The sequence below is a fragment of the Panulirus ornatus genome, chromosome 48 (genome assembly GCF_036320965.1).
Source record: "Panulirus ornatus isolate Po-2019 chromosome 48, ASM3632096v1, whole genome shotgun sequence".
Taxonomy (NCBI): Eukaryota; Metazoa; Arthropoda; class Malacostraca; order Decapoda; family Palinuridae; genus Panulirus; species Panulirus ornatus.
Genome location: NC_092271.1, coordinates 6869543 through 6888022, shown reverse-complemented (window position 1 = coordinate 6888022; position 18480 = coordinate 6869543). Strand labels below are relative to the sequence as shown.

At 43.6% G+C, this 18480-nt stretch overlaps 1 protein-coding gene across 7 annotated transcripts in view; it reads left to right on the top strand.

Annotated features, from left to right (window-relative positions):
- LOC139764061 (uncharacterized) overlaps positions 1–18086 on the top strand; it is a 31208-nt gene extending 13122 nt beyond the window's left edge. For 2 of the 7 annotated variants that reach the window (XM_071690516.1, XM_071690517.1), the window contains exons 2-7: positions 2905–2998; positions 3925–4045; positions 6051–6136; positions 10747–10872; positions 12408–12509; positions 14576–18086. In XM_071690516.1, the coding sequence (XP_071546617.1) occupies positions 2939–2998; positions 3925–4045; positions 6051–6136; positions 10747–10872; positions 12408–12509; positions 14576–14842 (762 nt within the window). In that variant the 5' untranslated portion in view covers positions 2905–2938 and the 3' untranslated portion in view covers positions 14843–18086. The remainder of the gene's footprint in view (positions 1–2904; positions 2999–3924; positions 4046–6050; positions 6137–10746; positions 10873–12407; positions 12510–14575) is intronic. The other 5 variants (XR_011716311.1, XR_011716309.1, XR_011716310.1 and 2 more) reach the window with 5 other exon arrangements.
- Positions 18087–18480: the final 394 nt, after the last annotated feature.

The window sequence follows — 18480 nt, the reverse complement described above, 5'->3', positions numbered from 1 at the left end:
GTTGACTAGATCAGGGCATGTGAAGCATCCGAAGTAAACCATGGAAAGCTCTGTGAGGCCTGGTTGTGGACAGGGAGCTGTGGCTTCAGTGCATTGCAGAATGCAGCGAGAGAATGGATTCGAGCTGATATAGCCCTTCTTCGTCTGTTCCTGGCACTACCTCGCTAATGGGGGAAACGGCGATCAAGTGTGTGTGTGTGTGTGTGTGTGTGTGTGTGTGTGTGTGTCAGACCAAGGCAGGTCAGACCGAGGCTGACCTCATCAGTCTGGGTCTCAGTTAAGCTGGACAGTTTATAGAGCTTGAGGTTGGCGGTCCTTTAAAGTGAGGTATATAATGGCGAGTGTTGTGGGTGGTTCATGTGAGGCGCAGCTTGAGTCTACCGTCAGCCAGTCAGCCAGCCAGCCGTAGATCCTCATCCTAGGGCGTCGTCAGCATCTCCTCTTGCTGGGTTATTGATGTGACCTTCACTCTCGCCTCAGCCTTGAACCTGGCGTCTTGCCTCTCAGTCTTGTTGACTTCTGACACCGTTAGCCTTCCGCTCAGCAGCATCATCTCTCACTCTACCTGACGTCGTCAGCCCCAACCCAAACTGTAGACGTCAGGCTCACTCTCCCTCCCTCACCCCTACACTGTCACCCTTCCTCACCCCTACACTGTCACCCTTCCTCACCCCTACACTGTCACCCTTCCTCACCCCATATACTGTCACCCTTCCTCACCCCATACACTGTCACCCTCCCTCACCCCTACACTGTCACCCTTCCTCACCCCATATACTGTCACCCTCCCTCACCCCTACACTGTCACCCTTCCTCACCCCATATACTGTCACCCTTCCTCACCCCATATACAATTGACCCTCCCTCACACCTTACACACATGGCAGTCGTGGAGGAGCTAAGTATCTAAACAATCATTAATGGCATTTGATAATGGGTTTATTCCCGTCAGTGCTAGAGCGTTTCCACCCTGTCACTCACAAACGTTTATTATCCCGTCACATATAAACGTTCAAACCCCTTAAGTGACACCCGTTTCCACCCATTAAATTACAAAATTTCTCAGTGTTTGAATTACAAACTTTCGAACACGTTAATCACCAAATGGGATAACTCGTTCCATTGGAGACAAGGAAGGCAGAGGAACCTTGTGGAGATGGGCCATGGTCGGGGAAGTGGCTCGGCAGGTACAAGCGGAGGACCATGCTCGGGGAGGAGGTAGCCAGGGAACACACTATGTTCTTGGAAGAGTGTCGTCCGACTCCAGCCAATCAGACTGGTTGATCCTGAGCCAGTGGACCAATACTATCAGTCAGACTGGTTGATCCTGAGCCAGTGGACCAATACTATCAGTCAGACTGGTTGATCCTGAGCCAGTGGACCAATACTATCAGCCAGGCTGGTTGATCCTGAGCCAGTGGACCAATACTATCAGCCAGGCTGGTTGATCCTGAGCCAGTGGACCAATACTATCAGTCAGACTGGTTGATCCTGAGCCAGTGGACCAATACTATCAGTCAGACTGGTTGATCCTGAGCCAGTGGACCAATACTATCAGTCAGACTGGTTGATCCTGAGCCAGTGGACCAATACTATCAGTCAGACTGGTTGATCCTGAGCCAGTGGACCAATACTATCAGTCAGACTGGTTGATCCTGAGCCAGTGGACCAATACTATCAGTCAGACTGGTTGATCCTGAGCCAGTGGACCAATACTATCAGTCAGACTGGTTGATCCTGAGCCAGTGGACCAATACTATCAGTCAGGCTGGTTGATCCTGAGCCAGTGGACCAATACTATCAGTCAGACTGGTTGATCCTGAGCCAGTGGACCAATACTATCAGTCAGACTGGTTGATCCTGAGCCAGTGGACCAATACTATCAGTCAGGCTGGTTGATCCTGAGCCAGTGGACCAATACTATCAGTCAGGCTGGTTGATCCTGAGCCAGTGGACCAATACTATCAGTCAGACTGGTTGATCCTGAGCCAGTGGACCAATACTATCAGTCAGACTGGTTGATCCTGAGCCAGTGGACCAATACTATCAGTCAGACTGGTTGATCCTGAGCCAGTGGACCAATACTATCAGTCAGGCTGGTTGATCCTGAGCCAGTGGACCAATACTATCAGTCAGGCTGGTTGATCCTGAGCCAGTGGACCAATACTATCAGTCAGACTGGTTGATCCTGAGCCAGTGGACCAATACTATCAGTCAGACTGGTTGATCCTGAGCCAGTGGACCAATACTATCAGTCAGACTGGTTGATCCTGAGCCAGTGGACCAATACTATCAGTCAGGCTGGTTGATCCTGAGCCAGTGGACCAATACTATCAGTCAGACTGGTTGATCCTGAGCCAGTGGACCAATACTATCAGTCAGACTGGTTGATCCTGAGCCAGTGGACCAATACTATCAGTCAGACTGGTTGATCCTGAGCCAGTCAATCTGGTTGGTATGTTATCAGTAATCCGCTTACCCAACTGCAACACTTGTCAACAGTCAGGTAAATATATATCTCCAGTGCACGAGGGAACCATTTTCATCTTACATTCGAGATGCACAGAGGAGTCCTCCCGCCTGGTGTGGGCCCCGGCCGGGCTGGCTCTCGTGAGCCACTCTGTTTCCGCACCGTTGAAATATACAACGTAGGTTAGATCCAGGTGTCGCTCGACCCTGGTAGACGGGAACTCAGGTGCTGCTCAGATCTGGTAGACTGGGGAGGCCGGTGCCGATCATACCTGGTCGACTGACATAATTTGTTTTACTGATATGTTGGTAGGTAGAGGAGGATGGTATGTAGTGGGCCAGGTAGGAGTGGCTGGTAGTAGGTGAGGTAGCATAACACGGGATGTGCTCACGTGCGTCTAGATCACATAGCTCAACACTGGACGTGTATTGCAGGTAGCGGCTCAGCCAGCGTGAAGGTCGCACCATTATGGCCTGTACCATTAAAGCTGTAGTCAACTTCGGTATCTTTCTCGCCATCTTAGATATTGTGAGTATATCTTGATGAGTATATCTTTATATTGTGAGTATATCATTATATTGTGAGTATATCTTTATCTTGTAAGTATATCATTATATTTTGACTATATCATTATAATGAATATATCTTTATCTTGTGAGAATATCACTATATTATGAGTATATCTTTATCTTGTGAGAATATCACTATATTATGAGTATATCTTTACCTTGTGAGAATTTCACTATATCATGAGTATCTTAATCTTGTGAGTATATCATTATATTCTACCTTTACTTTTTGTTGTAGACACAGTAGAATGTCTCCATATTTGGTCCTTATCAGCTACCTAACTCTAGAGGTGGGGCCCACTCTACCTCAGGAGGTGGGGCCCACCCTACCTCAGGAGGTGGGGCCCACCCTACCTCAGGAGGTGGGCCGTCTTTACCCCCGTTGGTAGGCCCGCCTGCCACTCAGGCCAGGGCACGCTATACTCCACGGGTGGGACACGGTATACACTCAGGCTGGGACATGGTATACTCGAAGGGTGGGACACGTTATACACTCAGGCTGGGACATAGTATACTCCAAGGGTGGGACACGGTATACACTCAGGCTGGGACATAGTATACTCCAAGGGTGGGACACGTTATACACTCAGGCTGGGACATAGTATACTCCAAGGGTGGGACACGTTATACACTCAGGCTGGGACATAGTATACTCCAAGGGTGGGACACGTTATACACTCAGGCTGGGACATAGTATACTCCAAGGGTGGGACACGTTATACACTCAGGCTGGGACACAGCATACTCTATGACCGGTATACTGTTTGACCAGGACATGGTAAACTCTCATGCCTGGACATGGTATACCCTGGGGCTGGGACATGGGTATACTCCTTGTCATATCGTTGAATAAGTTCGTGTTAGCTCATGGAGGTGTGTCCACAGCTGCATGGCCTGACCACGGCTGGCTTCTACGGGTATCGCTTCATCGCTCACTCCTTCTACCTGTGCCCCCGGGAGCTGGACATAACAATCTGCCAGAACAAGATCTACATCTACGAACAGAGTGAGTACCTCACACCTTGTGTGGGTCTGGCTGGCTGGCTGTGGGGGGTCTGGCTGGTTATCTGTGGGTGCGGATGGTTGTCTGTGGGGGTGGATGGTTGTCTGCGGGGATGGATGGTTGTCTGTGGGGATGGATGGTTGTCTGTGGGTGTGGATGGTTATCTGTGGGTGTGGATGGTTGTCTGTGGGGCTGGATGTTTGTCTGTAGGTGTGGATGGTTATCTGTGGGTGTGGATGGTTATCTGTGGGTGTGGATGGTTTTCTATGGGTGTGGATGGCTGTCTGTGGGTGTGGATGGTTGCCTTTTGGTGTGAATGGTTATGTGTGGGTGTGGATGGTTATCTGTGAGTGTGGATGGTTATGTGTAGATGTGGATGGTTGTCCGTGGATGTGGATTGTCGTCTGTGGGTGTGGATGGTTATGTGTAGATGTGGATGGTTGTCTGTGGGTGTGGATGGTTGTGTGTGGGTGCGGATGGTTGTGTGTGGGTGTGGATGGCTATGTGTGGGTGTGGATGGCTGTCTGTAGGTGTGGATGGTTATCTGTGGGTGTGGATGGTTGTCCGTGGATGTGGATGGTTGTGTGTAGGTGAGAATGGTTGTGTGTGGGTGTGGATAGTTGTGTGTAGGTGTGGATGGTTGTGTTTAGGTGTGGATGGTTGTGCGTGGGTGTGGATGATTGTGTGTGGTTGTGGATGGTTGTGTGTGGGTGTGGATGGTTGTGTGTGTGGGTGTGGATGGTTGTGTGTGTGGGTGTGGATGGTTGTTTGTGGATGTGGATGGCTGTGTGTGGGTGTGTAGGCATGCTGGGTTGCAAGATGGTCAGGAGGGTGGCAGGAGGGCAGGGCTGTGTGGTGCAAGATGGTCAGGAGGGTGGCAGGAGGGCAGGGCTGTGTGGTGCAAGATGGTCAGGAGGGTGGCAGGAGAGCAGAGCTGTGTGGTGCAAGATGGTCAGGAGGGTGGCAAGAGGGCAGAGCTGTGTGGTGCAAGATGGTCAGGAGGGTGGCAGGAGGGCAGGGCTGTGTGGTGCAAGATGGTTCTGGGAGAATGATTGTGTACATGACGTAGGTAGCATGAGTGGCTTGTTTACATGTGTAGTAGTGACCCGTCTTAGTAGATGTGTAATACTGACCAGTTCTTGTAGATCTGTAGGACTCACGAATATCTGTAGATCTGTAGAACTCACCAATATCTGTAGATCTGTATGACTCACCAATATCTGTAGATCTGTAGGACTCACGAATATCTGTAGATCTGTAGAACTCACCAATATCTGTAGATCTGTAGGACTCACGAATATCTGTAGATCTGTAGAACTCACCAATATCTGTAGATCTGTAGGACTCACCAATATCTGTAGATCTGTAGAACTCACCAATATCTGTAGATCTGTAGGACTCACCAATATCTGTAGATCTGTAGGACTCACCAATATCTGTAGATCTGTAGGACTCACCAATATCTGTAGATGTGGAATGATAAGTTTGTGTTTTTGTGTGGTGGTGACCAGTGGGAATAGTCGTGTAGTACTGACCAAAGTGTGTAGTCCTGGTCCGTGGGTGTAGTGCTGGCCAGTGGGTGTAGTACTGGCCAGTGGGTGTAGTACTGGCCAGTGAGTGTAGTACTGGCCAGTGGTGTAGTCCTGGCCGGTGGTGTAGTACTGGCCAGTGGGTGTAGTACTGGCCAGTGGGTGTAGTACTGGCCAATGGTGTAGTCCTGGCCAGTGGTGTAGTACTGGCCAGTGGGTGTAGTACTGGCCAGTGGGTGTAGTACTGGCCAGTGGGTGTAGTCCTGGCCGGTGGTGTAGTAGTGGCCAGTATTGGTGTGTGAGTGTGAGAGGGGGGGGGTAGCGAGGGAGGGAGGGAGAGAGGGAGGTAGCGAGGGAGGGAGGGAGGAAGGGAGGAAGGGAGGGAGGGAGGGAGGGAGGGAGGAAGGGAGGGAGGGAGGGAGGGAGGGAGTCCCTGTCTTGTAATGTTATACTGAAGGTGGCTGATGGTTGCCTTGCAGGATATACCTTGAGAACCTACATCGGCCTGGGAGAAGGTGTCATAACTCCAGTCTTTGATATCATATATATCGTCGCTCTCGTCAAGGTAAGTCATGATCTATATCACTGTCCTCGTCAAGGTAAGTCATGATCTATATCACTGTCCTTGTCAAGGTAAGTCATGATCTATATCACTGTCCTCGTCAAGGTAAGTCATGCCTTGAATCCAGTTTCAGTGATGAGAGCGGAGAAAGTTCTGCAACAAACCAACATAGAAATTGAGGACATAGATTGTATCAGCAATTAACGGAATGATATCAAATCAAACATCAGAGCCTGATGAGTTATATGTGAGAACAATGAAAGAGGCGAACAATGAGGCAGTTAACTGGTCTTCTCAGTAAGTCACTTGCTACAGGACAAGTTCCAGATGAATGCAAGTTGGCCAATGTGACGATGATATTCAAAACAAGGCAGTAAGTCACTGCCCGGAAATTATCGTGCTATTAGCTTAACGTGTGTAGTTGGTCAACATATGGAAACCATCATTCTGTGTACAATTGTAAACCATTTAGATGACCAGCACTTAATAAACAATTCTCAGTATAATGTCGACGAAATCGCTCATGTCTGACAAATCTGCTTGATATCTTTTATGATATAATCAACATGTGTGACGAAAGTAAAGTACTTAATGTTATCTATCTAGATTATCATAAAGCTTTCCATAAGGTTCATCATCCAAGATTACATGCAAATATTGAGGCACATGGCAATGATGGGGTTGTACTTTAGTGGACAGGAAAGTGGTTAACTGAACGTAAACAAACGGTAGTGATTAACACTCAAACCTCAGAACAGTTAGACGTAACAAGTGGAGTACCACAAGGATCAGTCTTGGGACCGGTTCTCTTTCTCATGTATATTAATGATATTGATCATGAGCTGCATTGTAAGATGGCAAACTTCGCTGATGATACAAAGCTGAGAAATATATCTACAAATGAACTGGAACGTCTGCAGTTTCAAACTGACACACACCAGCGGATGGCTTGACGTCATCGGTTGTAAATTAACTTTAATATCGATAATTGCAACATTTTACGTATCGGTATGAGAAACGAAAAGTGAAGCTACAGTATGACTTTTTTGAACTGCAAAAGGTAAATGAGAACAAACTTGGCATAATAATCTCTGATGACCTAAAACCAAGTAAGCAGTGCACAGAAGCAATGAAAAGAGCGAACAAATCCTTACATTCATAAGTAGAGCCTTCGAATCTGATAAGTTCATGGAAACCATCGTCACATCTTTACACTTCATTGGCTCGTCCACATCTTGAATATTGTGCTCAGATTTGGTCACCTTAAATGAAAAAAGACACACAGAAAATACAGAGTCGAGCTACCGAGATGATTCCCGGAGTGAGAAAGAAATCTTGCGAGATGAGATTAAACGACTTGAATCTATTTAGCTTAGAAAAGAAAAGGTTCAGGGGTGATCTAACACAAGTATTCACAAGGATAAAAGGCTTTGATAGTCTTGACTCGTTTGATTTTACTCGTAGTAATAGATGCAAACTCATAGGCAAACGTTTTCTCTTGACTGAAGCGAAGTACATGTTCTTCATCATGTCTGTTGACAGCTGTAACGATTTGTTGATAAAAGATTTGAAAGCAGTGCTGTAGATACGTTCAAGAGTAAACTTGTTATGTATTTCGCATCAAGTCCACGACTTTCATTATTTGCGCCTCCATATTGACACTGACAGTTTGAATCGTGAGTCTGCCTTCTAGCTCTTACCTCACTAATCTGTGAGTCCCTGACATCTGCCACTGTCACACACCCTCTGGAAACGTCCCAACGCTGTTTGAATGTTTTGTATTCCTTTTTCATTATCTATATCATGATCCTCGTCAAGGTAAGTCATTATCTATATCATGATCCTCGTCAAGGTAAGTCATTATCTATATCATGATCCTCGTCAAGGTAAGTCATTAGTTATATCAAGTTATATGATCAATTACCATCTGACATAATGACAAAAAATCCAAAGCAGTTTTTTTTTTTTATGTAGCTTATTTGAAAAATCTTGTAATAGCTGAAGTTGCTTATGGTATAAGTTACAGTAGATACAGTTTAAGGTATCAGTTACTGTAAAAAACAGATTAGATTATCTGCACAGTAGTAACAGTTTAATGCATTAGTTTATGTAAAATTGATTTAAGGTATCAGTTACTGTAGGAACAGTTTAAGTTATCAGTTACAGTAGGAATATTGTAGGTATCAATTTCTGTAGGAACAGTTTAAGCTATCATTGACAATAACAACAATTTAAAGTATCAGTTACAATAGTAATAGTTCAAAGTATCTGTTACTGTAGGAACAATTTAAGGTATCAGTTACAGGAGGAACATAACAGGTATCAGTCACTGTAAGAACAGTTTAAAGCGTCATTAAAGTAGGAAAATTTTTATGTATCAATTACAGTTGAACATTATAGTTGTCATTTACATTTGGAACAGTTTAAGGTATCAGTTACATTAACAACACTTCTAATTACCAATTTAAGTAGTAACAGTTTAAAGTGTCGTTTACATTTGTAAGAGTTTAAAGTGCCATTTACCATAGTAACAGTTTGAAATATTAATTACAGTAGTAACAGTTTAAAGTATCAGTTACAGTAGCAGTAGTCTAAAGTATAGAGTAGTAGTAGTTTAAAGTATCAGTTACAGTAGTAATAGTTTAGAGCATCAGTTACAGTAACAGTTTAATGTATTAGATACAGCACCAAACTCCTCACAACTATCCTCTCTCCTTTGACGAATCTGTAATTCAGTTTCTTGACTCAATGAACATACTTGGTATTACTGTAACATCCACTATTTGGTATGACTGTAACATCCACTCTTTCTTGCAAATCCCACATCATAGAAATACCTAAGTCTGCCTCAAAGAAACTGGGTATCCTGTGTAGATGTTAAAACTTCTCCTCTGAACAGTTGCCCCGTTTATACAAGGGATTGATTCGTCCTTGTATGGAGTACTGCTCTCACATCTGGGGTGGTTCTAGCTCTGCATCCTTACTTGACAGAGTTGACTCGAAAGCGGTCCGCCTTATAAACTGTCCCAGAATAAATTCCAAACCTAACCCCCTTTCCCTACGCCACAATGTTGTTTTTTTTTTCTCTCTTCTGTAGATATTACTTTGGTTTTTGCTCCCAAGAGCTGGCTGTTTGTGTGCCCACATCACTAACCAGACCACGCAATACTCAGCAAACTGCAGAGTCACGTGATTAATGTGTGGCCATCAGCAACTCAAGGGTGGGCCGTTTTGATACCTTCTTCTTTCCCTACATGTTGAAGATCTGGAACTCTCTACCTTCTCCTGTCTTTCCTAATAACTATGAGCTAGCGCATTTCAAAAGACAGGGTTTTCACTTTCTCAAAGATTCGTAAATACTTTCTCTAGTCTTTTCTTTTTCCGTTTCATAATTCTCTCCATATTTCAATTATGAACAGACATTGATGTAGAATTTTGTCCGTGACTGGAGCCTTCTGCAGAAAAAAGCAGTTTAGGGAAGCAGTTAGAGCAGAAATAGTTTAAAGTATCAGTTACAGCAGTAACAATTTAGAGTATCATTAACAGTAGTAACAGTTTGAAGTAACAATTACAATACATTTTAAGGTACCGGTTGCAGTAGTAGAAAGTACCAGTTGCAGTAGTAACAGATTAAAGTACCAATTACATTACAGTTTAAGGTGTCAGTTACAGTAGTAACAGTTTATGTTAGTAAAGAAGATAATAACAATATGCATCATGCGGGCTGTGTGAGGACGCCACCAGACGTCATCTTCCCACGTAATAACTTTACTCCTGTTATGCTTGGACCAGTTTCAGGTAGGATAACTTGAGCTTAGCATCTTAATGGTACAATATGACCCGCATAACAGACCATTTCACCACATCTGTCAACGTTTTATAAGACCATAACTGGTCTGTTCAAAGTCAGTGTGGGTCTTGAGAAGGCAGACACAGATATTCAGTCCATCTGTGTTTGTAGCATTTACGATTCCCATCTTCCTACGAAGGTATTCCTCATGATCGTGTGGCATCAGTCCTCTCTCTGGTCGCGGGAACTTGTGGCGTCAACATGTGTTTCTGACCAGCAGGTGGCAGGTCAGAACCACCAGCGTCACCATTGTATTAACATCCACGGATAAATTTCTCTCTCTCTCTCTCTCTCTCTCTCTCTCTCTCTCTCTCTCTCTCTCTCTCTCTCTCTCTCTCTCTCTCTCTCTCTAACTACAGAACATGTATTGATGTTTACTTCCCTACCTTAGTTTAACCCATATCTTCCTTTAGGATAATCCCACCTCCTTCACAACATCACAGCATGATTCTCACAGAGCTGTCTTCACTCACACCACCACAATATGGCCCCCACAGCATCATCTTCTCCTACAGCACCACATTATGACCCCCACAGCACTGTCTTCCCCTACACCACCACAGCATGACCCCCTACAATATCACCTCCCACAAACCTTCCTCCGCATAGCACTATCCTCCTCCCCACAGTGTAACATGCCTCTCCACGGCAGTGTGTACCAACTCACACCGTTGTCTCCCTCCCCACATCACTATCTCCCTTGGCACAGCACTGCCTCCCTTCCCACAGCAAGGCCTCAGTGTTCTCTCTGTCTCCGTCACAGCACATGCCGTGGTTGACGTGGCTCTGGCTCTTCAAGTCCTTCGGTGTCATGGGCATCAACGTCTTCTACATCAGTCGCTGGATGGTGCGTAGTGGCAGCTTCGACCATATCACCTACCAGCCTCAGGTACGTCCCCAGGCAGGTCCCCTGGCCGTCCCCAGGCAGGTCCCCTGGCCGTCCCCAGGCAGGTCCCCTAACCGTCCCCAGGCAGGTCCCCTGACCGTCCCCAGGCAGGTCCCCTGACCGTTCCCAGGCAGGTCCCCTGACCGTCCCCAGGCAGGTTCCCTGGCCGTCCCCAGGCAGGTTCCCTGGCCGTCCCCAGGCAAGTCCTCAGGTAGCCTTTGTCTTTCCACAACAATAGGAAAATAGAATCAATGGTGACAATAGGAGGAAGATAAGATGTAAGTAGAGTCATCATCAGCATCATGTCCTCCTCGTCAGCACAGGCCTCAAGGTTGTCGTCATACAGCCACATGTTGAGGAGGGACCTGAGCCACACCAGACGTGGGCAAGAAAGAGGGTATCCCTACCTCAGCTGGGTAAGGTCACTCACCCAGCTGGAGGCGCTCTGGCTCCATGGTCATCAATGTACCATCTACTGTTCTAGGACAGTGTGCTAGATGTACCATTTACTGTTGTAGAACAGTAGGGTAGATATACCATTTCCATTTCTTGGACAGTGGGGTAGATGTACCATCTACTGCCCAGGTGTAGCAGCTACTGCCCTAGGACAGTAGGGCCAGGTGTAGCAGCTACTGCCTTAGGACAGTAGGGCCCGGTGTAGCAGCTACTGCCTTAGGACAGTAGGGCCAGGTAGAGCAGCTACTGCCTTAGGACAGTTGGGCCAGGTGGAGCAGCTACTGCCCTAGAACAGTAGGGCCAGATGTAGCAGCTACTGCCTTAGGACAGTAGGGCCAGGTGGAGCAGCTACTGCCCTAGGACAGTAGGGCCAGATCTTAGAGTCGTTCTCTTATAAGACAAGAATCAAATAATTTTGGAGAGTCGTGTGGAAAGTGTACTTGTTAATTACTGTATGTGGCTGACATGTTAATTGTTGAGTGAGATGTTAACTGTTGGTTGAGATGTCAAATGTTGAGTGAGATATTAACCGTTGAGTGAGATGTTATCTGTTGAGTGAGATATTAACCGTTGAGTGAGATGTTATCTGTTGAGTGAGATATTAACCGTTGAGTGAGATGTTGACTGTTGAGTGTGATGTTAATCGTTCGCGATATGTTAACTGTTGAGTATGATGTTAACTGTTGAGTGAGATACTGTTGAGTGAGATGTTAACTGTTTGAGATATGTTAACTGCTGAGTGAGATGTTAACTGTTAGAGAGATGAAACTCTGACAACTGAAACAGGCGTAAAATCTGTTTGAAAGGAAATTAAGAGTTGATCATCAATGTTGTGGACGACTGTTGATGTTCATATGTTCATAGGTCTTGATATCGTCCATGGGCTGGTGTCTATGTGACGCCCTCGTAACATCCCTAGGGTAACGTCCATGTGACGCTCTCGTAACATCCTTAAAAAGTGACATCCATTTGATCCTGTGGCAAGGGTTGATGACTTGGTGATGGTGATATTGTGAGGTGAGTGAGAGTGAGGGGCAATGATGTGCATGACAAGTGTTGTGACGGTCATGCTTTCTCCACAGGAATATGAGGAGCTGTTCTTGCTGGTGGGGGCTGGTCTGACTGTGGCCCAGCTGGCCATCATGGTCCTCTACTGCATCATAGGTGGCGTCTTCACGTACAAGGTGGGTACCACATGACTACTTCCCAACACTTCCTCCTGCCACACCCACAATCCAACTTCAAAGTTTACACACACACACACACACACACACACACACACACACATATATATATATATATATATATATATATATATATATATATATATATATATATATATATATATATATATATATATCCTTATGAGTCCACGGGGAAAATGAAATACGATAAGTTCCCAAGTGCACTTTCGTGTAATAATCACATCATCAGGGGAGACACAAAAGAGAATTATAACAGTCAGTTGATATACAACGAAGTGACGTAACTAGGACGCCATTTGGTAAACATGCGATTTTCTTGGACAATCGCATATATATATATATATATATATATATATATATATATATATATATATATATATATATATATATATATATATATATATATATATATATATATCTTTTCATACATCTTCGCCATTTCCCATCCGTGAACAAATTAAACGACCATCACAAACCCCTGCCGTAAACTGACATTCACTGAGAACCAATCACTTTCCTCTCTTCCTACACATGCCTTACATCCTCGATAAAAACTTTTCACCAAATGGCGTCCTAGCTTCGTCTCTTCGATGTATATCAACTGACTGTTATATTTCTGTCTTGTGTCTCCCCTGATGATGTGATTATTACACGAAAGTGCACTTGGGAACTTTTCGTGTTTCATTTTCCCCGTGGACTTATAGGAATATATATATATATATATATATATATATATATATATATATATATATATATATATATATATATATATATATATATATATATATATATATATATATATATATATATATATATATATATATATATATCTATATATATATATATATATATATATATATATATATATATATATATATATATATATATATATACATATATATATATATATATATATATATATATATATATATATATATATATATATATTTATATATATATATATATATATATATATATATATATATATATATATATATATATATATATATATATATATATATATATATATATATATATATATAGACATATATATATATATATATATATATATATATATATATATATATATATATATATATATATATATATATATATATATATATATATATATATATATATATATATATATATATATATATATATATATATATATATATATATATATGGGAATTTCTTTTATCAAGGGTGTACGGCATATGCACGAGTAGGAGGTGAGAGGAGAGTGATTGGTTCCCAGTGGAGGTCGGTGTACGGCAGATATGTGTGATGTCACCATGAATGTTTAATTTGTTTATGGATGGGGTGGTTCGGGAGGTTAATGGAAAAGTTTTAGAGAGAGGGACGAGTATTCAGTCTGTGGGGGATAGGAGGACCTGGGAAGTGAGTCAATTGTTGTTAGCTGATGATACAGAATTAGTGGCAGAGTTTAATGAGAAACTGCACAACTTATTGACAGAGTTTGAAAGAGTGTGTGAAAGCAGAAAGTTGAGATTAAATGTGAATAAAGTAAAGGTTATTAGGTTCAGCAGGGTTGAGGGACTAGTTAGCTGGGGTGTAAGTTTAAATGGAGAAAAATTAGAGGAAGTTAAGGGCTTTAGATATCTGGGAGTGGACATGGCAGGGAATGGAACCATGGAAGTGGAAGTAAGTCATAGGGTAGGGGAGGAAGCGAAGGTTCTGGGAGCGATGAAAATTGTGTGGCAATAAAGAATGTTATCTGGGACGGCAAAAGTGGGTATATTTGAAAGACTAGTAGACCCAACAATATTAAATAGGAGACGAGGCATGAGCTAGAGATAGGATGTGAGCGAGGGTAAGTTGCTGGGATTTTGGTTAAATAACATTTATGTTAGTGTTTCCATACCTAGATATGTTAGTGTTGCAATACCTGTGTAAGTGACTTTGATATGCCTGTGTTGCAATACCTGGATATGTCAGCAATACAATACTTGGATATACTGGTGTTGCAAAACTTGGATACGTTGTGTTGTGGTTTTATTCATTTGGTTCATCACTACCTGCAGGTAGCTGAGGAGAGGACCCGCAGCAGGAGAAGCCTACACCGGAGCCCCAGGATGAGGAAGGCCCTGGTCCTGGCAGCCACAGCTCCTCCCATCGATGTTTATGATGATGAAGACGAGGGTGGGTCTGTGGTACGAGCTACGATAGATAACCACTTTGTTAACCACGGCCTGAGTGACAGCACACACAAGCTTCCTCTACCAGGATCCAACGGTAGCATCGACCAAGTGGGTCGGTCGGATACTCTTAGACAACCCACTCAAGTCTAAATGTGTCAGTATACTAAGTGTTGTTTGTCGGTATACTAAGTGTTATGTGTCGGTATACTAAGTGTTGTGTCGGTATACCTACACTGGACAGGTACAGACATCAACACGATACCTGGCCATCATCCTATACTTATGTGTCAGACATATTGTCTACTCTTTACTACGTACAGGGTTACCTGCCTCTACCCCAGCCAGACTACCACTCAACCAGTACCGCCTCTAACATTAGCCAGGTCACACGGGTGGGGTCTCTAGCCAGGTCACACGGGTGGGGTCTCTAGCCAGGTCACACGGGTGGGGTCTCTAGCCAGGTCACACGGGTGGGGTCTCTAGCCAGGTCACACGGGTGGGGTCTCTAGCCAGGTCACACGGCATACAGTTGGCTATTGTTACTGTTTGGCCCGTGTTGTGGGGGGGGGGGGAGCAGCAGCAGTAGCCAGTGGACATTGAGTGACTATCAGGTGCCGTTGTTCCGTTACGCTACTGTTGTCAAACTGTTCACCAGATGTGACGACAAAACGTGTCATCCAACGGTGTGGCTCTGCCTTTCTAACAGTACTGTTGACCTCAGCTGACCTCCTATGTTGACCAGAAGAATGACATGATAACACCCTGAACAGCTTCCCTCCCTGGTTAGGTTGTGCCCATGACCTGTGGTCACTTTCTGCTCATGATGAGGAGTCAAGAGGTCACACCTCTCATTATAGGAATCATGTGGTCACACTTTTCTATAGGATTCATGTGGTCACACTTCTCATTATAGGATTCATGTGGTCACACTTCTCATTATAGGATTCATGTGGTCACACTTCTCATTATAGGATTCATGTGGTCACACTTCTCATTATAGGATTCATGTGGTCACACTTCTCATTATAGGATTCATGTGGTCACACTTCTCATTATAGGATTCATGTGGTCACACTTCTCATTATAGGATTCATGTGGTCACACTTCTCATTATAGGATTCATGTGGTCACACTTCTCATTATAGGATTCATGTGGTCACACTTCTCATTATAGGATTCATGTGGTCACACTTCTCATTATGGAGTCATGCGGTCACACTTTTCTATAGGATTCATGTGGTCACACTTCTCATTATAGGAGTCATGCGGTCACACTTTTCTATAGGGTTCATGTGGTCACACCTCATTATAGGATTCACGTGGTCACACCTCATTATAGGATTCATGTGGTCACACCTCATTATAAGAGTCATGAGGTCACACCTCACATTACAGGAGTAATGAAGTTACACCTCACATTATAGGAGTTATACAGTCAAACCTCTCATTATTGGAGTCATTAGGTCACACCTCTCATTATAGGAATCACGAGGTCAAACATCTCATTATAGGAGTCATGTGGTCACACCTGTCATTATAGTAGTCATGTGGTCACACCTGTCATTATAGTAGTCATGTGGTCACACCTGTCATTATATTAGTCATGTGGTCACACCTGTCATTGTAGGAGTCATGTGGTCACACCTGTCATTATAGTAGTCATGTGGTCACACCTGTCATTGTAGGAGTCATGTGGTCACACCTGTCATTATAGGAGTAATGTGGTCATCTCTATCATCATAGGAAACATGTGGTCACACCTGTCATTATATTAGTCATGTGGTCACACCTGTCATTATAGGAGTAATGTGGTCACACCTGTCATTATAGTAGTCATGTGGTCACACCTGTTATTATAGTAGTCATGTGGTCACACCTGTCATTATAGGAGTAATGTGGTCACACCTATCATCATAGGAAACATGTGGTCACACCTGTCATTATAGTAGTCATGTGGTCACACCTGTCATTGTAGGAGTCATGTGGTCACACCTGTCATTATAGTAGTCATGTGGTCACACCTGTTATTATAGTAGTCATGTGGTCACACCTGTCATTATAGTAGTCATGTGGTCACACCTGTTATTATAGTAGTCATGTGGTCACACCTGTCATTATAGTAGTCATGTGGTCACACCTGTCATTATAGTAGTCATGTGGTCACACCTGTCATTATAGTAGTCATGTGGTCACACCTGTCATTATAGTAGTCATGTGGTCACACCTGTCATTATAGTAGTCATGTGGTCACACCTGTCATTGTAGGAGTCATGTGGTCACACCTGTCATTATAGTAGTCATGTGGTCACACCTGTTATTATAGTAGTCATGTGGTCACACCCTGTCATTATAGTAGTCATGTGGTCACACCTGTCATTATTAGTCCTGTGGTCACACTCATAGTCCTGGTCCACCTCATGTAGGAGTCATGTGGTCACACCTGTTATTATAGTAGTCATGTGGTCACACCTGTCATTATAGGAGTCATGTGGTCACACCTGTCATTATATTAGTCATGTGGTCACACCTGTCATTATAGGAGTAATGTGGTCACACCTGTCATTATAGGAAACATGTAGTCATTATAAACATATCCCCTAATATATGAACCTGGCTGAGGTAAACATGTGGTCATTATAAACATATCCCCTGATATATGATCCTGGCTGAGGTAAACATGTGGTCATTATAAACATATCCCCTGATATATGATCCTGGCTGAGGTAAACATGTGGTCATTATAAACATATCCCCTGATATATGATCCTGGCTGAGGTAAACATGTGGTCATCCTCATTATCTTTAGCCTTCTTCACACTCCGTCCCCAGCAGAGGTGTGCTGGTAGTGTCAGCAGCTGGTGGGTGTGCTCTCTTGTGTTGCTGTTACTGTCAGCAGCTGGAAGATGTGTCCTGTCATGATCCTAGTATTGTGAAGAGCTGATGGGTGTGTATTGTCATATAACTGACACTGTCAGTAGCCGGAAGGTGTGTACTGATAGTGTCCAGTGTCAGGTTGAAGGGAAGAGAACCAAACCATAACATGACCCATATTGATGATCTCTGACCCTTGTGATGCTGGCTGAGGTTGGATCATACCCTCTCAGTTTGTATGTATATATTACACAGATGTATATAATTACAGAGAATATGTTTGTATATTTGGAGAATGTGAGTGACTCCTGCTCTATCATATATGGTTTATTGTTATTTGACGATATTGGAAATTACGTCGTGTCGTCGTCAAATCTTGAATTATATAATATAGTGAATGTCCTGCAAGACAATATACCACATGCAGTCGACGAAGAAGACATGTGATTCTAACGTCTAACTGTATAATGAAAGTCGTGGTTTCAGGAAATTTTGATTTTTAAATAAAATACTAAAACGGAAATATTTCTTGATTTGTCATTGCAAGATCCTTGTTCCTTACTTCCGGCCGCAGGTGAGTACATGACACCAACAGACAAACAAACAAACACCTGAGTCTATGTGAACACAAGTTATGATCATGTTGCGACAAAGCTGATACAAGCCAAACTTACTTGACGTAACACTACCATTGTAACATTACCACTATGTTAATCAACACTATCACTGGGGTATGTAACATTACCACTATGGTAATCAACACTATCACTGGGGTATGTAACATTACCACTATGGTAATCAACACTACCACTGTGGTATGTAACATTACCACTATGTTAATCAACACTATCACTGGGGTATGTAACATTACCACTATGGTAATCAACACTATCACTGGGGTATGTAACATTACCACT